This window comes from Montipora capricornis, chromosome 1 (assembly GCF_036669925.1).
Source record: "Montipora capricornis isolate CH-2021 chromosome 1, ASM3666992v2, whole genome shotgun sequence".
Taxonomy (NCBI): Eukaryota; Metazoa; Cnidaria; class Anthozoa; order Scleractinia; family Acroporidae; genus Montipora; species Montipora capricornis.
Genome location: NC_090883.1, coordinates 31,175,816 through 31,202,185, shown reverse-complemented (window position 1 = coordinate 31,202,185; position 26,370 = coordinate 31,175,816). Strand labels below are relative to the sequence as shown.

Genomic DNA, 26,370 nt, shown 5'->3' with positions numbered 1-26,370 from the left:
ACAATAGAATTGAGGAGGAGAAGGGTGTGGTGGACTACAATATAATTGTGGCGGCGGCGGTGGGTGGTGATGGTGGTGGAATACAATAGAATTGTGGAGGAGGAGGTAGGAAAAAACAATAGAATTGAGGAGGAGGTGGTGGTAGTGGTGGTGGAATACAATAGAATTGTGGCGGTGGTGGTGGTGTAGTGATGGAATACAATAGAATTGTATGGCGGTAGTGGTGGACTACAAGAGAATTGTGACGGCGGCGGTGGTGCTGGTGGTGGTGGAATACAATAGAATTGTGGCGGAGGTGGTGGGAAAACAATAGAATTGAGGAGGAGGAGGTTGTGGTGGTGGTGGAATACAATAGAATTGTATGGCGGTAGTAGTGGTGGTGGTGGACTACAATAGAATTGTGGCGGCGGTGGTGGTGGTGGTGGTGGAATACAATAGAATTGTGGAGGAGGAGGTAGGAAAACAATAGAATTGAGGAGGAGGTGGTGGTAGTGGTGGTGGAATACAATAGAATTGCATGGCGGTGGTGGTTAACTAAAAGAGAATTGTGGCGGCGGCGGCGGTGGTGGTGGTGGTGGTAGTGGAATACAATAGAATTGTGGCGGAGGTGGTGGTGGTGGTGGTGCGTGGAATACAATAGAATTGTGGCGGCGGTGGTGGATTACCAACTAACCATGAACCCACCACCTTGCCTATTCCTGTCTGCACGACACATTCTGAAACCCGGAATCTTAAATTGAGAGTCAGGGAAAGTTGAATCACTTATTTCACTCTCTTGCAAATAACTGAATAAACTGGTGAATGGACGGATACTTAAATGTCGAATATTTAAAGGTTCTCTTAGTTCTCACAAAATTATTGAAAGGTCGAGAAGAATAAGGTCTAAGGGAAGTGCTCAAAACTATTATACAACCTCGGGACCCACCGTAATGAATAAAGGTGACCGCTTCTGCTTATAACGAGCTGTCATTTTTCCAGTGGTGTGAACATTCAAAAGACTGAGAATTCCAGGACTGTTAATGAGCAGATTAGTTCCGTTATCTCGAGTAACTTTACATCACACAATAGTGCATTGATTACCATTCTAGTAATGAAAAAACCCTCAGCATCAGTTATAGTTGCCTCAAGTTCTTGTATAGGTTTATATGGAAACACCACGAAACGAATTGTTTGCATATTTCAGCACTGTTGGTAAACGGATATCTTAGTAGTTCCTTTTATCTCGACTAAATTTACGTCACATAATAGTGCATTGATTACCAGTCTAGTAATTAAAAAACCCCAGCATCGGATTCTTGCTTCAAGTCTTTGTATAGGTTTTGTGGGAACACCACGAAAATGTGTTGAAACACATTACGAAACAGCTACGAAGGGAGTGGTCTGGTTTGCATATGTCAGCACTCGAGTGACGTCAGCGATATAGTTCACATTTATATGACTTGACCGCAGAATATCGTTTTAATATTGCTTACTTAGTGCCTCTGAAAGGTGCTTGAACCAGTTTTATTCAGCGCAGTTACCCTACTATCGCATCAAAGTGAAACAAGCTTTGAAGGTGCACGTTTCGAAGAGAAGCACTGATGTTGAAGTCTCAACTACTTACTTATCCTCATCGGGCCCATGAGGACTCTTAAGGCCGGCCAGAAGATTGCGCCATCCATCCAGGTCTGCCGCCGATGCGACCGCAGCCCCCCACGAATGCCATCCCAGCTGGTTTCTTTCTTTCTCCACAGTTCTTCTCCACGTTTCTCTCGGCCGGCCTCGCCTCCTTTTACCTTCAGGTGCCCACGTTAGTGCAGTCCTCGAGATGTTACTAGGACTAGTCCTCAATATGTGTCCTATCCATCGCCATCTTCTCACTCGTACAAGGGCTGATACCGGCGTACTCCCTGTTGCTTCATAAAGCTCTTCGTTGCTAAGATGGTCAGGCCAATATCTCCTCAGCACTCTCAGGCATGTGCGGTGAAACACATCCAGTTTGTTGAGATCAGCTGTTGTCACTCTCCACATTTCGGCTCCATACAGTAGCACGGACAGCACATTTGAGTTCAGGATGCGCAGCTTGGTCTTCTGGCTGAATCTGCCTGACCTCCATATGTTCTGAAGTCTGGTGAAGGCAATTCTAGCTAGTGCTAGTCACCTCTTGATGTCCACTTCTGGACGCCAACCTCTCTCCGTTCTCGTTCATTCTTCCAAGTCCATGTTGCCCCATCACCTTCTCCCATCCTTCATTGTCCTCTCCGATTTTGGCATTCAGGTCCCCCATTACAATTAGTACATCATGCCTGGGTGTTGCTTCTGCCTTTCGCTGCAGCTGCTCATAAAATTCTTCCTTGGATTCGTCCTCTGCGTCATTGGTGGGCGCGTACACCTGGATGATGGTGAGTTTTGCAAAGCGTGAGATAAAGCGTGCACTCATGATTCTCTCATTGACAGGGTTCCACTTCAACAGTGTTCTTCTTGCTTCCCTCTTTAGAATGAGTCCTACTCTTCTATGATGCTCCTCTTCTGCTCCTGAGTACAAGAAGCTCTCACCTATGGCTGTTTTGAGTTCTCCAAAGCCAGTCCATCGTACTTCGCTCAGACCAAGAATGTCCAGATTGTACTTTCTAAATTCCCTGGTGACTGGTGGCAGTCTTTCCTATCTGATAAAGTGTTCGCACGTTCCAACACCCAAGTCTCAGGGTAGCTTTGGGTTTCAGATGGGAAGCCCCAGGCGACTTAATCAGGTTGCGGGGATCCTTTCGGCTTTGCCGCACATCTGTCATACGCGTGATACCAGAATTCCAGCTTAGAAAGCTATCCTCGGGCACCTCACACGTCGCCCGACGACACCCCCGGATGAGCTCGTCAATCATCTTTTCGGTTTCCGTAATCAGATAATTTTTACGGGGTGCAGGGATTAGCCGCACGCCCTACCCCCAACCTGGAGGACCAGTGACTGCCATTTAGTCTGGCCTCTACCCTTTGATCTGCCCGCCAAGGCTGGACCTACTGGGGGGATACCCGCGACGGTAAAGCTCTCACGGTCACTGAGGCACGCAAGCTCCCCCACCACGACAAGGCAGCAGTCTACGGGGAAGGAAGTCTCAACTGGAGAAGTTCTTATTCTTGGCATTTTTGCCTTTGGCTTGCTCAGTGACAGTCTCAACAATCAGCGTAGCTGTGCCACAAGAAAACGTAATCACGTCTAAGAGAGGATTCTTGCGCAAGCTCGCGAAGATCTACGACCCATTGGGCCTTGGGCTGGTGGTTAACCTCGTAGGGGACCTATGTCCTATTGTTGATTCCACCATGTAAGTATTCATACTTAATCAGTAAATAAATAAATAAATAAATAAATAAATACTAACAAACTGTGTTCCAACCGCCCGTGACCTCACGAGATCAAGGGGGACTAGGCAATAGTGGTCAACCGCTGTGCAATAAATCGTTGAACAAAACTTAAAACGCGTTAAACGAAATTAAAGTGTTGTTTGCAAAATCGGAAGTTGAACCAAAAAAAAGTATATTGAACATAAACTTATGCGTTGATTTGAACTAAAATATAATCTTTGAATTGAAATATCCATTTATTGAATATTGCTACAATTGGCTTGCCATACGAGTGTTGTGAATTTGGATTCCGTGATAAATAAAGTTTTGTATTGTATTGTATTGTATTGTATTGTATTATCATAAACAAAAAAAACAAATGGCTTCTCAGATTTACAATAAATAGTGTTGATGTCACTATTGATGCGTGCTTTAAAATATATCCGTAAATATATCCGTGAATCATAGATTAACCACGAATAAAGGATTCTTTTCAGTCTTTTGTTCTGGCAGCTGGCACATTTTCATGACAAAAGATAGTATTTTTAAATTCTCTTATTCCTAACGTCAACATTTAAATCGCGCCAAATGGAGCATAACGAGCTTCCATTTTTCCAAAGGTGTAGGTGAACATTCAAAAGACTGGGAAGACAGTTGGTAAACAGATGTGTTCGTAGTTCCTTTTATCACGAGTAACTTAACATCACACAATAGTGCGTTGATTACCAGTCTAGTAATTAAAAAACCCTCAGCATCAGTTATTTGTTTCAAGTCTTTGTATAGGTTTTATGCGAACACCGCGAAAATGCGTCGAAAAACACATTACGAAACAGCTCTAAAGGGACGGTCTGGTTTGCGTGCGTCAGCACTCGCGTGACGTCAGCAATATAGTTCACATTTCTATGACTTGACCGCAGAATATCGTTTTAATATTGCTGACTTTGTGCTTCTGAAAGGTGCTCGAACCAGCTTTATTTAGCGCAGTTACCCTACTATCGCATCAAAGTAAAGCAAGCTTTGAAGGTACACGTTTCCAAGAGAAGCACTGATGTCGGAGTCTCAACTGCAGAAGTTCTTATTCTTGGCATTTTTGCCTTTGGCTTGCTCAGTGACAGTCTCAACAAAGTACGGAGATATCGAAGGGTTCAAAGCTTCGTATCCGAATGTCTCAGGTCCGTTCAAAGATGTCAGCAAATTTTTAGGCGTTCCTTTCGCTGCACCGCCGACTGGCGAGTTAAGGTTTAAAGCGCCACAACCTCTTCCAACATGGAAACCGAACGTTCGCGAGGCCAAGAAGCATGGAAATGTATGCATGCAAGCCAAGCTTTTCGATTATGCCATGAGAATGTTCGCCTCGAATTTTTCTTACAGTGAAGATTGTCTGTATCTTGATGTCTATTCCCCAAACGTCAGCTCGAGTTTACCGGTGATGGTTTATATTCATGGTGGAGGATATCAGCTTGGATCGGCCATTACCTCTCAAAGCGACATTCTCGCCCTTCAGGGAGTAGTAGTCGTGATAATTCAATATCGCCTCGGTCCGTTTGGATTCTTGACGACAGGAGATTCCGCAGCTCCTGGAAATTTCGGGATGCTGGATCAGGTGGAAGCACTTAAGTGGGTCAAGGAGAACATTGCCAGTTTTGGCGGAAATCCAAACAAAGTGACAATATTTGGAGAGAGCGCTGGTGGAACTAGTGTTGCCCTTCACCTGTTATCTCCTCTGTCTAAAGATCTTTTTCACCAAGCAATTGCAGAGAGCGGGGTGGATTTGAGCCCCTTCGCGACTCAGCCAAGTTCTTTTGGCCTTCGCTTCACTAAAGAACTTTCTGATAAGCTAAGCTGTCCAAGCAGCAATCACAACGTTATGGTGGATTGCATACGTGGGAAAACAGCCACGGAGGTTCAGAGTGCCGCAGAGTTAATCCCTCAAAGATTTACTCGTAAAATTAACTTTGCACCGGTCGTGGATAGCAATTTTCTTTATGATACACCAACGAATTTGAGACAACAAGGAAAATTCACAAAAGTCCCGCTTATGATCTGTTTTACTAGCCATGAAGGTTCATTCTCTCTCGCTACTTTAGTTAACGATTCATTTCATCTCATGCAGAGCGTAAGCAACGGAGTGAAGCCAGCTTTGTTCAACTCATTTCTGACAAGCTTCGCGGACTCTGAAACTAACAGGTAAGAAAATTCTAGTCCACAGAGACTGAGATTTTTCCAGTGATTTTTCCGAGTGGGCACAGGGTCGTTTCCAAAGAGTGCCGAAACACTTTTGTCCCCAAAGTACTATCCCCTTGATTGGCGTTGCCTCCAGGGAACTTAATTATGTAACGCAACGGTCATAGTTTCAAATTTTTTACGAGTTTGTCCGTGCAGTCATTGATTAATTCATTTCTTTCAACGATCCGCGCTTATTTTAAGAGCTTGTCTTTTGACTTGTTTTAGACCAAGAAAACGAAATAATTACAAATTGTATTTTAATTGCCCTAAAGTTCTTCGTGTTCAAGGGGAATTTGTGGCAAACAAAATACACCCAAAAAGAGTTTCGCCCGCTCGTAATAACAAAACTAAGAGCGAGCAAAATTTGAAGTCTACTGATCCATATACATATACAGAGAGTGAGGGATAATCGGCGACCTTTGCTCCAAGTTCGTGATTACAATTCTTGCACCAATCATCGAGGAGCTGAGCCTTAATTACTCAGTGACGGTTTATTGTTTGTTTGACTCTTAACGGCATTTTGCTTAACGTTACAATCAGTTTGAACTGAAGAACATCGGAGTTAGAGTTACTTATTGGGGAGCGGCGCTTATTTACTTTTTTGTCCCAAATGCGGCTATTATTTGAGGGTGGCGCTTGTTCGGGGGCGACGCTTATTCTAGTAAATACGGTATATAATTGCTTTCTATAAAACCAGCTTAAAGAAGAGTCCGGGCGACCACCGCCCGCCTTATCAGTTCGGGTGAATTAGCTATCAGGTGAAATGACCTCAATCCTATGCAAAGGAAACTTTAAAAAATTCCTTGAAAAAAACTAAAATCTATGACAATATGCATGATCACTATGATGGTGATGAAAAGGAACACCTATTTATGGCGACTCGACATTATCGCATCTTTCTCCACTTTTCCGTCGGATTTTACGGCAGCTTGGTGTAGCTAATATCTCCGAGCATTTACGCCTTCCAACCACGATATGCCACAGAGGATAGATCACAACACCGGGAACTCCATGCCCTACTCTTTGCAAATAGTCCGGGTGCAGTGGGTTCTTTCGCGTTCAACAGGGTTATGAACATTAAAGGCTTGCGAGACGGGGCCTACGATTTATCGTCCTTTTCCCGGAGAAGCCCAGAGAGTCTAACCATTCAGTTCAGATGTCATTCATTACAAAGGCAGCACTTTGCCTTCAATTATTCAAAGACCCCGAGTGTTAGTTCGGTCGGAGCGGAGTTTTGATCCGCTGCGACCTCAGTCCCGCGCAGTAGTCCGAGTCATTGTCCCAAAATATATCTCTTTCTTGTGGCAGCCGTGGTAAATAAGACATTTCTTAATTTTCTGTCTTCTTTTTTTTTTTTTAATAGGAAGGGTACTGCTCACTTACTGGGAAATGCTTTGGAATTCATGTACACCCCATGGCCCGACAACAATGACAAATTCGCACTTAGAAGTCAGCTTGTAGATATGATTGGTGATTACCTGTTCTTTGCACCCAGTCATGAAGTCGCTGATATTCACAGCCAGTTCGCACCCGTGTACATGTACGAGTTTGCCCATCCGGCAACGTTGAGCGCTTTTCGTACTGAGCCTTGGATGGGTGTGACTCATGCAGAAAACGTGCCGTTTGATTTTGGGATTCCGTTGCTCCCGATGTTTTCTGCCCTCAACAGCGAAGCTGACCGGAACGTTAGTTTACTGATAATGGCCATTCATGTGAATTTCGCTAGATCCGGCGACCCCACGCTCGGCAATATTCCCTGGGAGAGATACAACTCATCTCACAGAGCTTACCTGAGAGTTGACCCAAATCCCAAGATGGCAGAGTCGTTTAATCCTCGCCGAATGGCATTCTGGAATGATTACTATCCGAAATTAACTCAAGTTCGGATTGAAAGCGACAAAGAAGTGATCAGCGGTGCCAGCAGGGGTGTTACCATCAGTGGTGTGATCGTCAGCTTTACTTTAGCTATCGTTCTAATGTGAGCAGACTTGCAGAATCTTGTTCAAAGCAATCCTTTTCCCGGGGCTTCCCTGTCATATCATGAAGTTTATCAGCCGTAGCATACAGTCTGTGAAATAGAGGCAATGTTTCCCATTTTTCCCCTTGTCAAAACGTATTGCATTATGGGATGGGGCAATAGCGAATTATTTTCCTTTCACTATCCATAATTTTGAACTAATTAAGGACTTGCATTGCCTCGTGTCGTTACGAACGCTGTTCCATTCGCCACATGAAATTATCTAATTTTTAAACTAAAACTTCTGGTCGAATGGAAAGCGCCCTTTGGCAAGTCTATAGAAACGGCGAAGCCATGCATTTCCACGAGTTAGCCACAAGCGCGCAAGCAGAATGGGGCGAGGAGAAGAGCGCTTCCTCGCCCCATTCTTCTCGCCGCCTTCGCCGCCACGCCTGCACTCGCTGATGAAGCTTGCGTTACGTAACATGCAAATTCGTTTTGCGTCAATACGGCTACAGGGCGATTAAAGTATCGAAACACAATCGGGACTTGGGACAAAAGAGTTTTTTTTTGTTTCATCCCATTTCTAAGCTTTCTCTGAGCCCTTTTCAATTTTTTTTCTTCTCTGTAATTCATATTTTGATTAAAAGCCACTGTAAATTGTTATTTCTGGAGCGCCTTTCTGGGCAAGAGACACTTTCTGTTACTTTTTAAACCAGAAACCTCGAATTGAAGAATGTTATTACTCAAAATGCAAATTCAAAAATTACATGACGTTTTCCGAGCCTACAGGCGTCGAAAGGCTCGGTGAACTTCAAGCTGGGTCGGATGCGATTAGATAATCTTCTGTTCAGTGTGGACAGTATTGGAAAAGCAGCTGTTCGTGTCTGTAACTGTGATTGCAAAGTCAACTTAACTATCCCATCTATACTTGAACCAAATGACACCGATCTCTGCAATCGGGGGAACGCACAGCAGTTCGTAAAACATTTTCCGCACGAAAAGTGAATTCAATGTTTATCAGGAGCATGCCGACCTTGGAATCTGGCTTATTGCCTCAGCCCCCCTCGAAGCATGAGTACCTTTTGTGTAGTCTGTTTTTCATTTCTAAAGGAGACTTGAAATAGAACAGAGTGGGGGAGATGAATGTAAGGAGTCAAATTAAAGTCGTGCTACTTAAGCCGTACTCACGAGGCTAAATATGTCGTCGTCGTATTAATGGACATTAAAAAATGACTCTATACTTTCTTTACCGAGAATCAAACCAGTAAAATTCAAGCTAATTTGTTACCTACAGCTGATGATGGAAAGGATTAAAAAGGATTGATATTTGAAACATAATAATCAATTTTTGTTTCTTGTCTGGTCATGGTGTTTACTAACTGTGAATCGCCATGAACGTGAACAGGTAATTTTGCCCTGAAGTATTTGATATCTTCTTCAAGTCTTACACATGCAGGAGTACATGTGTGAACTACAATACTAAGTTATGTGTTTAACTTAGTCGACCATGAACCGGCAGTAATATTATCGCGACAGTGCCTGTTTGAAGAGGTAGTTTTGTGCGCTTTGTGATAAAAACAAGACTTATGGATGCGCAGTTGTAGGAGGGTTGGTCCAAGACGCCCAAGAGATTATTATGAAAGGCACCACGAGTCCATCACCCATGATGAACTCTTGACGACACTAAAATTTTGAAGTTCAATTAATGCTGCTAAAATCCCAAACAAAGACTTAATGAAGTCTGAAATTGCGGTGTCAACCTCCCTCGTTGTTGCTGTCTTGTCAGCAGTCCTAATTAAATTAGGTTTTTCAACTCCATCAATTCCGTGTTCCCTAAAAAAATACACCGGGCGTCCTTCAGATTCTGTGATCCTAATTAATTAACACTTAAACGTCATTCACCTTCTTGATATAAATTGTAGACGAGATAAAATAACTTGTGTTGAGGATCTTGTTTTTTCAGTGCAGCCTCGAGGTTATACTTAGTTCTAATTGGGCCTTAATTGAGAGGTTTTCAAGCGAGTTTAATCACAGTACTATGTTGATATGATAGAATTGTCCCATGTTCTGTGATCGGCTTACGCAGTGTTTGTATAGGAGCCATTAAGTTCTTCAACTGCCTTAAATAAACGATTCGTAACATTTTATCTTGATCGCGCTGTTGCATATCTCCGGTCAAAATTCAGATCACCAAGTGCTTCGCAGTTGGTTTCCTGACAAAGCTGAAGGAGGTCATTTGAATATTGAGATGAGGTGAGATGAGGGGAGATCAAGAAAATCTGTTAATGAATAATCAATAACGTTACGTGGCGCAAACCTATCTGTCGTGAAAGTTCCCGCTTTTCATATAATTGTGCGGAAGTCTGTGACTCAGTTCAAGATCAATCGATTGGCAAAGACACTCATCTGATGCACGGCCGAAGACAAATGCTTTTTGTCGTTGGAGAATGGAATTCTCGGAGGTCATCGCCATTGCTTTTTTCTTGTCCGCTATTGAACTCTGTCGAGTACGATGCAGAAGTGAAGAGGTAATAGTCACTACAAGATATGGACGGATAAGGGGGACAAGTCGTAACATTTCAGGCATCAACATACACATTCAAACTGTGTATAAATTTCTCGGTATTCCATTTGCCGCACCACCGACGGGACAACTACGGTTTAAGCCTCCACAAAAACAATCAGCCTGGAAACCCAAGGTTTATGATGCTTCTTATTTTCGCAACATCTGTATCCAGGATCCAGAGTACAACGCGTTTTTCTGGCCCGGTCTGTCCATTCAACAAAGCGAGGATTGTCTGTACCTAAATGTCTACACTCCAAGTCGAGAGTCGGGATCCGAGGAGCTTTTTCCTGTCATGGTGTACATTCACGGCGGAGGATACGAAGCCGGAACTCCTGCGGTAAGCCCCGGGGATTTGATTCCCCTATGGGGTGTTGTGTTAGTTACTATACAGTATCGCGTAGGTCCGTTTGGTTTTATTACGACCGGAGACTCAGTAGCCCCTGGGAATTATGGGATGCTGGATCAGATCGAGGCTCTGAAATGGGTTCAAGAGAACATCGTTGACTTTGGAGGCAACGCGTCAGAGGTCACCATATTTGGTGAAAGCGCTGGTGGATCCAGCGTTGGCCTCTTGTTATTGTCTGTACGATCTCATGGATTGTTTCACCGCGCCATTTCCATCAGTGGAGTCGATCTCTCGCCGTTTGCCATCGGATCATCAGCAGACCTGGTGAAGCAGAGCCTAAGGGTTGCGAAAACGGTTGGCTGTTCGTTGACCGGCTCCAAAAGTCAAATGATCGATTGTCTACGTTCTGTCGATGCACGTAGGTTTCCAGTAAATGACGTTAACGTGTGGAGACCCATAGTCGATGGTAACTTTCTGCATGACACACCCAGAAGTCTGAGAAATGAGGGAAAGTTCCACAGTCTTCCTTACCTGGCCGGTTTCACGAGCCGTGAAGGGTCGTATTTTTTTCCTAGTCTTGTCAGCAACGTGACCCCCGAAAATTTCCGAGAGTACACAGAGAAAATATTTTATAGCATTGGCAGCAAATACGGACAAAAGTTAGATGACAGTGGTAGTCTTCCAAAGTCACTTCTTGACGCCATAACTTTGCTATACACACCATGGCCGGATAAACTGGATCCCATCAAAATCAAAGAAGGGATATCCGATGAAGTCGGGGACTATACTATGGTAGCCCCAACTCACGCAGATCTGGTCCTGCACAGCGAAAAGGCGCCTGTGTATATGTACGAGTTTGCCCATCGTTCAAACCTTAATCCAAGCCCTTCGTGGAAAGGAATCGCTCATAAAGATGACACTCCATATCAATTTGGTTTTCCGTTGATGAATTTGACAGTCCTGCAAAAGTACGACGAGGTCGACCGAAACGTAAGCGACATGGTTATCACGCTGTTTACAAACTTTGCCAAATATGGAAATCCCACGCCGCAACCGGTACGCGGTGTAAAATGGGAAGGATTTAATTCCACCCACAGGGCCTATTTTCGTATTTACTCGACGCCGAAAATGGCCATCAACTTCCGGCCAACAAAGGTAGCGTTCTGGAATGAGTATTACGAGAGAATGCTGAAAGAGGGCTCCAACACTTGCCAATCAAGATCCAGAGCATCTGTAGGATATCTGAGTTTGCTCTGTTTGATTGTATGTCTACTATTTTTCTTTTCGAGCGAAGTTTGACCGGAAGAAACGTAGTTGTTTAAAGTGGTACTACGACCAAAAAAAAAAAAATTTCTTTGGATTTCAAAACTATGTTAACTAAACACTAACTGACCCAAGTTTTAAGTTCTGATTTCAAAAAGACACCTGTTTATTTTAACTGCATGGAATTTTCTTATTTATTGGTCCGCCATTACTAACTTTAAAATCTTGAGAGAGCTGGTTCGAGGAGAAAATGACGTCAAAGACTCACTAGTTTAAGAATGCAATGCGTGTGTACGCGGCTGAATTAATATGCGCAGCACGGGAGTTCCGGGCTTTCAGACTTTTAAACCCGTATTTTGCATGTATAATAATTGCGTTTACACACTGTAATTTTAAGCTAGTGAGTAAATGGCGTCATTTTCTCTAGATCCAACCCTCTGAGGTCTAAACGGTCATTTTTGAACGTGAGTAATAGCGGAATGGGAAATCCAAAACTTATACTCTTTTGCCAGTTGGGTGTTAAGCAAACCCGTTTGCAAAATCTGAAGAAAAAAAGGAAATGTGTTTTTGATCATAGTACCACTTTAATAGAGTTTACCCGATACTTGTAAGGATGTTTGACTTGGGTGGAAATGAGCCGCTTTTGCTTTTTGAACTCAGCAGCAGACTGTCCTAAAAACTATTTACAATAATTCCTACTTTCCCATTTTGAAAACCTAGAAAATTATTTGAATGAAGTTGGCATTCCCTTCGCGACTTGTAAACACTGAAAATTCCGCCGTGAACGTGCCGTGACCTTAACCTGGCAACGTCAAACGGAAAAGCGTGTCCAAACTTTTCCGCGCGCTTTACCGTCTCGTTGTCTTTGTATGTGTCAGCAATCATCTTAGTTAAGGTGTCTTCAATATTTTATTACAAAATTGTTTTGATGTCGATCATAAATGTGTCTAACCTCCTAAAATGGTTTATCTTTTATATTTTAACATGTTACCAGAATGTTAGCAGTCCTTTCTAGTCAGTCGAGACGCGTGCTTGTTGAGTTTTGGGTAACATTGATGCACCATGGGACAGTTCGGATCGCTTAGATCGGCTCCCTGTTTAGAAGGCTAGTGGTTCTCGTAAAATCGTTCGCGATTGCTCTGGTCTGCGACCAGTCGCCCAGATAGAACACGGGCGATCCAAACGATGGAGATCGCCCCAATCGCTGCAAGCATTGATGACCGTCTGTGTAATGTTCTTATATAATCGCCCCGATCGTAAGGCCGCCATTTGATGTGACAACAGCGATCGATATGAAAACCAACCTTAAAGGTTTTCAGTGTTGCGTAAAGGTTTGACATGCCAAACGAGCTGCACACCAGACCCTATCGAAGCTTGGGAATCTTGGAAACATTCTTTCCTGATTATAGGAAATACTCATGTTCCGTTTAAAAAGAAAAGAGTGCGACATTCATCTTCTGCACCCTGGCTCAACTCTGAAATCAAACGACTAATGAGGGAAAGAGGTCGAATGAAAAGTGTCGCAATTACTACCACAGACCAAACCAAATGAATAGAGTATAAAAATTGAAGAACCATGTGAATTATTATGCCTTCTTTCAAAAAGGACTCCTACCACTTCTATTTTGAGAGTAATATTGGTAAAGCAAAAGCCACCTGGAATGGAATCAACTCGATATTATAGAGAACTTGACAAAAACAAAACCCAGGTAACGAAATTGGTTATTGATAACAAAGACACCTGTGATCCCTACGAGGTCTGTAATACTTTTGTAATAGTTATTTTACGGACATTGGTCCAACTCTAGCCTCGATCCGTCAGTTTTCGAGATTTTATTAAACCTTCGCTGAGTTGAAACTAATACTGAATGGTAGATGAGGTATCTAAAATTGTAGCCAATTTATCTACAAACAAAGCTGATGGCCTTGACGGTATATCAGCCCGTCTTCTCAAGGCTTCTTTTCCTTTTACAGCTGCCTCCTTGACATACATTTTTAACTCTTTGATTTCCACTGGTATTATCATTTCCCAGTGACTGGAAAACCGCTAGGGTCACTCCGATCTTTAAGGCAGACCCAGCTAATTATAGGCCCATATTAGTCAGGGGCACCCAACGACCAATTTGTTGTAAAATGTATTATTATACCCCAGTTAATGAAAATAAATGTTATTAAGGCATTTTCAGGTGTTTTTCAGTGTTGCTGGGAAAACATTATCTGTTCCTTTTTCCCAGCAAGACACACAAGAAATTTCCCAGCCAGCTAGATAAAATTGGTTGGTTTCCCAGCCAGCTGATCAAATTTATTTCCCAGCCAGGAATTCCGCGCGCTTTCAAATCTCTCGATCCGAAACGACCGAACAAAAGCGACAAAACGGGGACAAAACAGGTTTTTTTCCGCAAGCGCAATCACTCTGACCAGCCGTCGTATGTTTGTGACTACTCTCTGAGAGAGGGAAGGGGTTCTTTTTTTTTTTTTTTTTAGTCGTCATCAGTCTTAAGAGTTTCTACAGCCAGCTCGGGTTGAAATGCTAGAGAAAGTCACTAATGCCTAGGCAAAACCTCTATCAATAACAAAATTTCCCAGCCAGCTCATCGAAACACCTGTATTTTTGCCAGCCAGCAAGATTCCTCTGGGGAACAGATAATGTGAGGAACAGATTCGTTGGGTGCCCCTGATTAGTTCTTGCAGTCATCGCAAAACTCTTTCGAAAAAGCGATTTTCAATCAGGTATATAAATAATTTGACGTAAATAAATTACTCTCTAAATTTCGATCTGAGTTTAGACCGTTGCACTCCACCTTAACAGCTCTTATTGATATGACTAATAATTGGTATCTCAACATTGACAATACTTTAACAAATGCAGTCCTGTTTATTGATCTAAAAAAGCATTTGATACCATTGACCATGAAATTCTTCTTTCAAAATTAGAGATGTATGGTCTCAGAGGCACTTCTCTAGACTTTTTTAGAGACTATCTATCTGAGAAGGTCGTAAAACACAGGTTACTGTATTGGACAACATCCATTTTGAAACTACTGAACTACATACGCTGTGGGGTCCCCTAGAGTTCAATACTTGGACAATTGTTATTCTTATTATACACCAGCGACTTGCCTAACTGTAACCTTTTATCTGATTTAAGTGCACCAGTGTTACACAATCTAAATCTGCTAAATGGGTAATACCCATATAATCTAAATTTAGATCAGTGGGTGCAAGCCATCTCAGATGATCATCCGAGTCATCCAACTATGCATTCACCGTATTTAGGTCTAAGCACCCATTTTGACTATAACCTGCGATCAAGCGTACTTTTCTTGAGACAGGGCGCTAAAAAGTACCTTTTCCCACCATGTCTAAGGAAAAGTACGCCTGATCGCAGGTTATTTTGACTAGTGCTGATAAACTGTGATCAAGTCTAAACGCCCATTCTAAGTAAGCACCCATCTTAAATCGATTAGTTTTCAATATTGGTAATGGGTCTCTATGTAAATATTATAAAAGTTTGCCGTCATTCAGCAGCGTGCTTCGATGGTGTGGTGGTTATCGATGATTCCTTAAAGCGTGGCTGACGGACTAGGTTCAACTTTTTGTCATCCATGTCCGTCGATCATCTTAAACAAAAGAAATCCTTTTTTTCCCTTTTTTTTTCCTTTTTTTTTCCTGACGAGAAAATTTCTAAGTACAGGGTAAACTTCATGTAATTGAAGTGAAAGAGGAAACGCATATTTAATGAGTTGCTTGGGACTCGACACAAAATCTCGCTACTACCTAGTGACTCAGATATTTGTCTTGATGGTCATTCAATAGAAAGAGCTGACTCTTATAAATTTCTTGGTATACGAGTGGATGAAATGCTTTCTTGGGGTCCTCATATTTCTGAGGATAAACGAAAGGTTTAGCTAAGAAACTTCAGCCACTATATATGCCCCCAACAGTGCTCATAACAATCTACAAATCTCTCATTTTGCCACATCTTGATTAATGTAGTGCTCTCTGGGTTGGCATTGATACTCGGCTGGCTTGAGTAATAAAGGCGAAAAATTACAAAGCAGAGCTGCTCGCATAATATTCGGAGCTGACTGGGATGTCAGATCCTCTCAGATCCTTTCGGACCTGGACTGGACGAGCTTCGCTGACAGACGTATGCCAAACAAATGAAAACTCTCAGGTTCGAAACATTGAACGAACAGTTGCCAGAGTATATAGAGTGGTTTTCAATTGAGTGTCGAAAGTAATTAGTGAATTACTTTGGTTTTCCATTACTTCACTCGGCGATTGGTTGAAAGTTCTCGCGCCACTTTTTCAACCAATCAGAAGTGAAACCAAAACAAATCGTGGCTCGCGCGTTCACATTTTCCCGCGCTTTGTGTTGGCTACGTGTAATTACTTCGAGTTTTGATTGGTTTACTGGATTGTCTCCGTCATCATCAGTAATGGAATGGATTCAAGAATTTAGAGAGAAGATTAAACTTAACATATTTTTTTCCTTGTAAAGCAGCAGTCGTTACATTCAAACGCTTAGCAGCTAAATTTTGCAACTTAAAACTTACAATGCAGAAGCTCATTGCAACAGAACAATTTTCCTGTTAACTTTAACATGTATACTTTTTCTATTCTGCGATTACAACGCCCAAAATGTGAAGGAATTGTGCAACACTCGAAGTAAACAAAGTAAATTTTAATTTAACACTACAACTAAAAAACAGTTAACCCGGAACAGACTTTCCCCTGAAAATGAGCAGCAACATAATTTAAGCCGAACTTCTGTTGTTTTTTTAGCTTTGTGTTCTTTTTCAGATTTGTCATTAGCCCCTATAGTTACACGGTAAATACCAGGATACGAGGCGAGAAAAAGCATAAGGGAAAACAACAAATTTAACCGCGCCATGTTGCCACAGAAACTCGTCTGAATAATGAGTTCTGTTCTCTCCCGTATCGCTTTTGCAAGACAATATCTTTAGCTTTGTCACGCATCCAAAAAAATTTCCACGTGAAGTGAATCCACCGATTCAAGAACAAGTTTGTCGGAATGGCACGCTTAAAGGCAAGCTTTTAATTTCGTGTTAAAAGTTTAGTATCATATCTAAACTTTTTAAAACAGAGTATGGAAATCGTAAAGCAAGAGCGAATTGCAAACGATAATGTATTTTGAAATGAAAGAACATAAATCTCAAAGGTATCATAATCTCCGAAACTGACACGTTAAAAGTACGTTTTCTACCCGTCCACAGTGTAGGGTAAGCATCGTAAATGATTCCTTTCTTTTTCATTGTCTTTCTCTTTTTTTGCCCAAAAACATGCAAGCTCATTTGGTTATTAATTTTGTTACAGGATGTTTACCGGTTTTTATTGCTGCTTTATGCCAGAGGATTTTGTAGTTTGCTCATACATCTGTAGACTTTTCATGGAGTCCATAGCATTCCTGAATTTTTTGGGGTATCATTTATTAAGTTCATTTCCAGCCGGGGGATCATTTGCGATCCAATTTGAGGATCATTTCCGGTCCAGGGATCATTTCCAGGCCGGGATCATTTGAGTCATGTAGCAACTCTCGTAACGTATAATTAGTTGGCTCGCTACCCTAGCCAAAAACAAAAGACTAAACAATTGAAAAAATGACTTAGACTTCAACAATAGAAGTTGTTTACCATACCAAACAATAGCAGGTTACGAGAGCTGCTACATTACTGGATCATTTGCGGAACTGTGAAGACCGCCCAGCCGGAAATACATGTGATCTCAAAGTTTTTCTTAAACCAGAAACGGCTATGGACAAAATAAAAGGGTTTTTCTTCGCTGTGAATTGATTGAGTCGTCTCCTGCTCGTGCAGCTTTGATAAAAAAGTTGTTTTCTTGGGTTTCTAATTTCTTTTTTTTGGAACTGAGTTAATCATTCTGACTACACTGACACGAGAGATTCAATGTGAAAGTTTATTTAGGATGCGTCAGTCAGTCATCTGATACAATGGATCTAAAACAGTGTACCGCCTAACGAATTACAATGTATCATGTTACAAGAAAAGAGAAATTGTGGTACGCCAGATACGAAAAACCACTAAAAACCACCGTTTAGAAGTGGCCAAAAAAAAATTGTGGAAACGTGTTCCTCGTCTAATGCAGCAGCACATGACCCCGAGGAAAGGGTACAACCACATAAGCCTAGACATTATACAATATACAAATGCAAAGGAAAAAGAAAAACCAGAAGAAAAACGAGCAAAGAGGACGACCAACTGACCGAGAATGATTCAAATCTCGTGCCAAAGCCCTAAATACCTCTTGAACAACCCCCACAACCACCCGCGAACCTCAAAATCGTGCCGACTGAATATTAATTTCTGACTAATTCATTCACGCCATTCAAACGTCAGAAATTACATTTGTCAAAATAAATCATGCCTGGCCAAAAGTTATGTTCGCTCATTTTAGCCAGAGTAAATCTTAAAAATCATTCCATCATTTCTATCGCGTTTGATTATATAGAAATGAGAACTCATTTCCCTTGCATACCGTTTCACTTGCCGGACCAACAGCCACTTTTTCCCCGAAGCAAAAAAAGCTCAAAGATTGCAGCCATTCTTCGTGGAGCCTAAACAAAGATGGCTGCCACGACGTCATGCCGAGTTTTTACTATGAATACCTGAGAGACTTTTGACTGTTTTCTAAATAATCACTAATTAAATGATTCTTGCTCTTAAAGCCTCTCTTTGACCAATAAGCAAGAACCGAGTAGTAAGTATTCTCGGTGGACACGAGAGATTTGAAATTATATTCCATTTTATTACGTGGCAATGATAGGAAAATCGTCGACTAATCCATGCGTTATCTTGATTAAGTCACTTATATTATAAAAGGAAACATGACGTTTTGGGTTTTAAATTCCGAGATAGGTCAACAAGTGGGTTAAACTGGCACCCAATCGCAAAGTGAAACACATGGCAACTATACCATAAAGTCTTGGGTAAACCAGACATCGTTGCCGTAACGAGCTTACTCGCATAATGGCACGGTTCCGAGTTTTTGAGTACCACTCAAATGTGACAAGAAAACTTTCAAGGAACCGTGGGGCGTAAATTGGACAATGATTACAAGATGCTATATAATCGACCGTATAAAGCTGAAACTGGGCTTTGTGGGTTACCTGACAAGCCACTTTATCTTCAGTATTACGAAATTGACCTCGACGAGAAAGGCGTGAAGTAAGCCGTGGAAGGCCGGATGAGTCGGGGAAAGCCACCAGATGTTCGGCACAAGGTAGCAACTGGAAGCGAGGAATGTCTCTGATTACCGCGAATCTCTCTCGATTCAGTCTTCTCGTTTTGAGGTTCATTTCTGACCGACTACGACAAAGACAGCTGCATATTGCAAAATAGATTCATTTAGGTCCTTATATGTTTATATTGCCCATAAACTTCAAAGTCATTTTACAGTTAGTGTGTATTTTGTAACATCCGATTAAAAGATGAACATATAAATCTGATAATTCTTTTAATCCAAATTCATAAAAAAAACACAGGGATTAGCCTGTGACCCTAAATACTATTTTCAGATAAGGGACTTCGGCCTCAAAGTTGTAACCCTGGAGCTACTAGGGATGTAAAGAGAAATGCGGAAATTTCTCTCCGAAGTCGAATTAAATTCTCCACCTTGTCATCTTTCCAACGAAACCTTGTGGTCGCCATCTCTATTTGCACCTATCTCGTTCCCAGAGCCCACGTATACTTTATCCACACAGCCGATGTGCATGCCCTGGTTAAATTATTTTCGGGCTGAAATTCGCCACTCTGCAATCGGCCGTTTTTACACAGTACTGAGCTCCTTTCAATGTAGCTTTCACAAGTTCAATTGCAAAACTAAACCATACGTTGCATGACCTCAGAAGATTCTAAGATTATAAAACCAAAATATGTTAAACAAAAAACGTTTTTTTCCATTTCCCAAAAACTTCAAAGTGGCTTAAAAGCTTCAAGGCTTCGTCCACAGGACGACAACATGCAAAAGCAATTTTTTAAAAAGAGTTTGCACGCAAGCGGAAAATTTACTTATTACTCGCCACCTGCAATTTACAAAAGTTCCCGCTGCTAGCAAGACAAATAAGTTGATCACTGCTAGTCCTCGCAAAATAAACTGACCGAGACCGCGCATGCTTGCAAATGCTCGCAGAGGCCATTCGATACCCCTAAATAATCCAAATGATAAAAAACAAAAATCAAAAGATGGCTCAAAGTTGGTTCTGCAGCCAAGAAGAGTACATGGTATATAACATTGAAGTGAATATGTATATCTAAATGTTCATATCTTACTGATTTACCTCAAAGGATTATTGCTTTGAAGCTGTAATATACTATTAACATATTATTTTAAATTCTTTTAATCAAACAAGGTTCAAAAACAACAAAAGCACGACAAAACTGTACTGCACTGTTGCACTCTGGAATTCACTGCTTCCACGTGACATGGCAGCAACAAACGGACAAGATTTATTTGCCATCAGTTTCTTAGAATAGTCACCCCAGAATGCCATCCTGGCTGGGTAGTAGTTCACTGCCATACCGAGCGGTTCCTCAATGCGCAGGTATGCTCTGTTGCTGGAGTTAAACCTTTCCCATGATGCACCACGCACGGGCTGGGGTGTGGGGTTCCCATATTTGGCGAAGTTCGTGAACAAAGTTATAATCGTCTCGCTCACATTTCTATCTGCCTCGTCGTAGGTTTGAAGAACGGTGAGGTTCATGAGTGGAAAACCAAACTGATAAGGCGTATCGTCCTTGTGTTGCACGCCCAGCCAATGAGCTGCGGGGTTGAGTTTCGAAAGGTGCGCAAACTCGTACATGTAAGTCGCTTTCACCTCGCTGTGATAAAGCAGGCTCGAATGCGCAGGCTCAGCTACACATGAGTCAGTGACAGTATCAGCGAAACCTCGTCTGACTTTGTAAACCTCGTTCTCATAAGGCCACGGAGTGTTCATAAAGACAACAGCATCTAACAGAGTTTCTGAGATTTTTGAATCCTCCTTCCAAGTTTGTCCGTACTTGTTGAGTATATACGTGAGCGCTTTCTTCGTCTTGAAACGAATATTCTTAGAAGTCACGTTATTTATTAGTGTTGAGAAAAAGAAAGAACCCTCTTGACTAGTAAAACCCGCCATCATAGTCACGCGATTGAATTTCCCGGATTTTCTGAGTTCCTCAGGTGTGTCTGTGAGAAAGTTTCCATCCACTACAGGTCGCCAAATATTAGCGTTGTTTCCAATCAGCAGTTTACGAGCTTCTACAGATCGAAGACAATCGATGATTTCAGAGCTTTCATCGGTTGAACACCCAAGATTTGAGGCCAGCTTTTTCGTGTGTGAAATCGCGGCTGTTTTGTCGCCGAAGGCATACGGCGAGAGCTCACAACCACTCATGGCGATTGCATGGTGGAAGAGATTTTTAGACAGTGGTGACATGATTAGGAGGCCGACGCTAGAACCCCCGGCACTTTCACCGAATATAGTAACTTTTGACTTGTCGCCTCCAAATGCTTGGATATTTTCCTGCACCCATTTCAGAGCTTCGAGCTGATCTAGCATCCCATAATTTCCAGGTGCCATCGAATCGCCGGTTGTAGCAAAGCCAAGCGGACCTAAGCGATATTGTATTGTAACTAACGCAACACCCCACAAAGGGATGACATCTCCTGGCGATACTGCAGGGGTTCCAATCTCGTACCCACCACCGTGAATATAAACCATGACCGGGTACAGGTCTTCCGCGGAAGTGCTATTGCTGCGCACTGGCGTAAAAACGTTTAGGTAAAGGCAATCTTCGCTTTCAGGGTGCGAAAAATCCCGCCAGAAAAGATAATCGGGAGGCTGAATGCACATACTCCTGTAAAAGGACGCGTTGTAAACGTCTGGTTTCCAAGCACGCGGTTTCTCAGGAGCCATGAAACGAAGGTGCCCTGTAGGCGACGCTGCGTACGGGATCCCGAGAAATTTGTTTACAGATTTTATGGGCTTGTTGATGTTCGGGAAATGGCGGATGACACCTTGTATTGATCCATATTTCGTATCAACGACAGGCTCAGCAGCTGCAGACTGCACCAGAAAATGACCATCTCTTGTAAACACGTACGAAATAGTCGCCAAAATGACACTCTCATACCACATCGTGATTAGCAATGATCTCGTCGGTTGATAGCTTAGTGTGAGGATCACAGCACTTGAAAGATCGGTGACTTAATAGAGGAAGTTAGCAGGCAACAAATCCGGGTCGAGCACATTGGTTTTCAATAGGTCAGCGCTCTACGAATAAATGATCGCAAAAATATGCGTATTTGAGTTCAAGACCTCAAGGGCGGAGTAATGTTAGCTGAGATCAGAAGAAGCAAAGATGTGGCTGATATACTTAACATTGCGTAAGCCGTAAATTAGGAAAGACGATTGAAGACTTAACGGTTGAATACATCTACGCATCGTTTTGTACGGATATTGCCATAACCTACCTGAAATCCTCAAAATGCGGTCACTTTCTGAGTATTTAGAAAAGGCAGATACAAAAGTTAAGGATTAATGGCAAAAATAGAACATATTTGGGAAAAGGATCAAGATTGCGTCTTGGAGTGAACAGTCTTGTCACGGCCTCTTAATAGAATTTGGAGTTGAAGCGGTGAAAGGATTTTGCCCTTCAGAGTTCCGGAGGCAAATGCAAATTTGGTGATGTTATTGTCTTTAAAAACAGCTTACTGCGGAAAAAAATTCGACGATTATTATTAGCATTTTACGAAACTAATTCTTGAACTTTCATATCTGCAATATCTTTCATCGCTGCAATGCAATTAGTAAATCACTGACAACCAAAGTACTGTGTTAAACAATGGAAGCATGTTTCGATCATCCAAGATGATAGTGAAAAAAAAAGAAGAAAAAGCTCATTTCCTGTGATGACTACCTAATAAGTCTTTTGGTGCATAAGTCAGTTTTACTTAATTACTTAGTAATAATCCGCGGTAACATCTCACACAATGTATCTAGTACTGAAATTATGCCTTGGGAAAATAGCTTTCACTGGTTCGTTGTGCATTACAAGGGAAACTAAAGATTCTCCGGAGTAATAAGAGTAAAACTCTAAAACAATCACAATATATAGATTATTCCAGGTTTTATGAGTAATTGGCGCAGTTTTTCTATCGGCTTTGACACGACTGAAATGCGACCGTGTAACTTCAGCGCTTTAAATTAAGCCTGTTTGGAATTTTCTCGCTGTTTAAAAGGCGTTTCTTTTGAAATTGAACAGGCTGCAAAGCGAATATCTTTTCCTTAAAAGTAATGCTCATCGACTAGTTATCTGAGAGTCTCTTCGTTCAATACCCACAATTTGTCCGCTACGCAAAATGTCAAGGAAACAGGTGTCGTGAAAATTATCTGTCACGTGGGATTCGTGTATTCCGAAGCCGAACGTTTTTTTACTCACCTTTCTCGTAATCCTATTTAAAAAATATTGACAGTTGATAAATAAGGAAATACTATATTTTTTACCGTATGAACAGGAATTAAAGAGTATTTCTGGAGAATCAAATGACCTTGAAATAAAACACCGAACATTCATGATTTTCACTCCAGAAGAAAAGGACGGTTTTTTCATCTTAAAGCTTTGCATGGCTTTGTGACTTTGCTTATTGTTAAGTCCGAAAAGTTCGATGTCAGTGAACAACAAACTCATGTTTTGGAAGACTTCGTTTGCGAAATCCATCCTTTAGGCAATTTTTAGAGTAAATCCACATGTTTGCAGATAGGCAGATCGCTAATAGATAAAAGTAATCATAATTTACCACATCTTTTCTTTCTTTGGCGTCAACGGGCTTTTCGGCTTCACTCAGCAACTGTTACAAACACACCTTTCAATATTCATTATCCAAAAATATTTGATCCTTAAAGATAACAAGATTAGAGCATAGAATCTGAAATCACGGCATACATGAATGCGAAAATTTCAGGGGTTTTTCTTCCTGAATGCTAATGTTTTTCTGTCAAATTATGTGTACTTCGTTCTCGCAGGTAAGTAGGGAGAATTTGCGACAAAAAGCTTCAAGCTAGAAAAATACAGGTCACAAAACGATATTTAAAAAACTGATATATTAAAAACGATTTATAATGTTTTCAATAGTCTTGCATGAAGTTCTGTGATGTGGAAGGAAAGACCGGCCTGCCGGCAGTTAATGATTCACTCATCATATTCAATCATATGTTGTAATCAACACACATCCGATAAATGTTCAGTATTGTCCGCAGTTTGAAGTGTTACTTGAGTGAAACCAATGCAAATATTATGACAACACGCATATCTCATCTTCTGCGACCAAAGTACTACTAAGTACTAACGTAACTTCGCGTTTCACTTGCCTTTTAACTGCTCTAAGCTGATTTCCATAATACAACAAGCGACGTTTCGTTTTTCTCTCTCTAGCAACGAATTACAGAGAACCAAATCAGTAAAAGTAATTCAGACACAAACTAGCTAAGGAATAAACTTTTCTTCCGGATTCCGAGTTTTTTTTGTCCATACTTAAATGAAAGGTGTTTGAGGTAAGCGAAGATAAACAACACCCGATCTCTTGAGAACGAAAATAACAACTACAACAGTTTGATGCCCAAACAACGGAATTATACACAACACTGTACTTCAGATTTCAAATACGTGGATGAATTTGAGAGAACTTTTAATAATACAATAGAAGCATGTTGGAATTCAAGGAAGTGGTTAATTAAGGATTTTAAAAGAATGCGCACGATTGATTTACGAGGAGGTTTCATCCTTTCCTACATAGAGAGCATACTCTCACGTTGAGACGAGAAACCGATTGCAACTCGTTTAAAAAGTTTAACAGAAACTTATAATCACGAATACTCGTTGAACACTGCGGGATTGCTTCGAATGGCGATTGGTCAAAATATCTTGCATCTTTCCTTTTTCGCTTATTTTTGGCCACGCGTCACGTTTTCAGTTAGGAGTGGTTGCTTTGTGCTCGCGTTTCACATGTGGAACGTGTTGGGTTGTGCACCTGCGGTGATGGACGGTTGATTGACACAGCCACCTCTAACCGGAACTTCTGCAAGCGTCAAGAAACGGTTAAAAAACAACCTCGTTTTTTGTCGTTTGTCCATCACGACAATGGAGGCAGAGAAGAGAGACACTAGGAACGAGGTTGAGGGAAAAATACCTCATTGCTGGTTGTTGTAATCCCCCGCGCGGAAAAATGAACAACAATCTCAATCGCAAGATAAATATTTATTTCACTATACAAAACAGTTCGTGCGACAAAAACGACCACGATAATTATAAATGAGTAGTTATGAAAACAATGAAACTTTGGGAAAACGAACTACAGTGTAGGCTCTGAGACAAGTACGAAGAAACTCACAGAAAATAGAAAAAGATAGTTACGATTTGTCTCTGGTACGGTTTCTGGGTCGATTAAGAGCGATTTCGGTGGTTTTTGGTTCCTCTTTTTTTCCCTCTATGTATTCTTTCCAAGGTTGGCGACCGCGACGAAGCCGCAAAACGGAATCTCCGAAGGAAAAGGGCCATTAATTCGCTCCCAAGGCTTCGATCACCTCGAAATTCCACGTAGATCACGGACGATACCTCCGCTACCCATTCATCTTCTTCATAGTCGAGCCGCATTCGAGCCGCCAAACTCTGCAAACATTTCCTTCGAGAACCATCGGATGAGGCTTTATTCACAAGCCGCGTTAACGAAACCGTTGGAAGATCGCTTAGCGACCCGGCCTAAAACTCACGATGGGTCACCTGTGCCTATTGACCAATTGCGGGTCGCTAAGTGATCTTCCGGCTTGTGAATAAAGCCTCATCGGATGGCTCTCGAAGCACATCTTTGCAGAGTCTGGCGGCGAATTCCTTCTCAGTGTACAAGCGGCTCGACTGAAGAAGATGAATGGTTAGCAGAGATATCGTCCGTGTCCTACATGGAATTCCGAGGCGATCGAAGCCTTAGGAGCGAATTTATGGCCCTTTTCTTTCGGTGACTCCGTTCGGCGGCTTCGCCTCGGTCTCCAACATTGGGAAAGAACATATAGAAGGAAAGTAAGAGGAACCCAAAACCACCCAAATCGCTCTTAATTAATCGTCCAGAAACCGTACCAGACACAAAGGCACACATACATCCAACTTGGGTTACCTGTGGTATCAGTGGAGCGGTAATTTTTGAGTGATAAACCAATTTTGAAACAAACCAGCATCCTGCCAATCCAAACTCTCCATTTTTCATGGGGCCAGAAATTTCTCGTGACAAAATTCACAAAACACAAGACAAAATACACACGAAACAGATGAGACAGTAAATGACATGAAAAAACTGACACCGACTTTGTATCACAATATCAACCATAAAAATTTATGCCTCATGCAACACTAGATTTAACAAGTTACAACTTTTTCGGCAGCGGGAGGAAATAAGGCAGGCGCGGCTACGAATTCCAAAACAAACATTTAAGTAAGTAAGTAAGTAAGTAGGTAATTTTATTTAAACACATATCGCATATGAGCGATAGCTCGTTTAAATGCAAATGTGTCAAAATTACAATGTGATAATTAAGATAATCTTACATGTACAAGTAATGAGTGAAAAATAAGAAATAAGAATTAAATCGACTGAAATGAATAATAACCTATTACAAATATATGT

The 26,370-nt window shown here is 41.7% G+C and overlaps 5 protein-coding genes across 5 annotated transcripts in view; 1 reads left to right on the top strand and 4 right to left on the bottom strand.

Moving 5' to 3' along the window:
• Window positions 1–1,599: 1,599 nt before the first annotated feature.
• Window positions 1,600–2,010, bottom strand: LOC138014289 (uncharacterized). Its single transcript, XM_068861331.1, has one exon. It carries the CDS (start codon window positions 2,008–2,010, stop codon window positions 1,600–1,602), a length of 411 nt encoding a protein of 136 aa, XP_068717432.1.
• Window positions 2,011–2,122: 112 nt separating this feature from the next.
• Window positions 2,123–3,118, bottom strand: LOC138014278 (craniofacial development protein 2-like). The gene is made up of 2 exons (XM_068861321.1): window positions 2,927–3,118; window positions 2,123–2,641 (listed from the first exon to the last, which is right to left on the bottom strand). Exons 1-2 carry the CDS (start codon window positions 3,116–3,118, stop codon window positions 2,123–2,125), a joined length of 711 nt encoding a protein of 236 aa, XP_068717422.1.
• A 1,116-nt stretch (window positions 3,119–4,234) lies between these two features.
• On the top strand, window positions 4,235–12,637 carry LOC138014269 (uncharacterized). The gene is made up of 5 exons (XM_068861312.1): window positions 4,235–5,502; window positions 6,905–7,519; window positions 8,612–8,646; window positions 9,688–9,754; window positions 9,876–12,637. The coding sequence occupies exons 1-5, from the start codon at window positions 4,364–4,366 to the stop codon at window positions 11,710–11,712; spliced, it is 3,693 nt and encodes a 1,230-aa protein (XP_068717413.1). The 5' UTR covers window positions 4,235–4,363; the 3' UTR covers window positions 11,713–12,637.
• Window positions 12,638–19,156: 6,519 nt separating this feature from the next.
• On the bottom strand, window positions 19,157–23,278 carry LOC138038520 (neuroligin-4, Y-linked-like). Its single transcript, XM_068884411.1, has 2 exons — window positions 22,171–23,278; window positions 19,157–21,970 (listed from the first exon to the last, which is right to left on the bottom strand). The coding sequence occupies exon 2, from the start codon at window positions 21,833–21,835 to the stop codon at window positions 20,060–20,062; it is 1,776 nt and encodes a 591-aa protein (XP_068740512.1). The 5' UTR covers window positions 21,836–21,970; window positions 22,171–23,278; the 3' UTR covers window positions 19,157–20,059.
• A 1,660-nt stretch (window positions 23,279–24,938) lies between these two features.
• Window positions 24,939–26,370, bottom strand: part of LOC138038523 (tetraspanin-31-like) — a 31,967-nt gene continuing 30,535 nt past the window's right edge. The window contains exon 6 of the transcript XR_011130251.1: window positions 24,939–25,170. The gene's annotated coding sequence lies outside the window, so the exon portion shown is untranslated. The remainder of the gene's footprint in view (window positions 25,171–26,370) is intronic.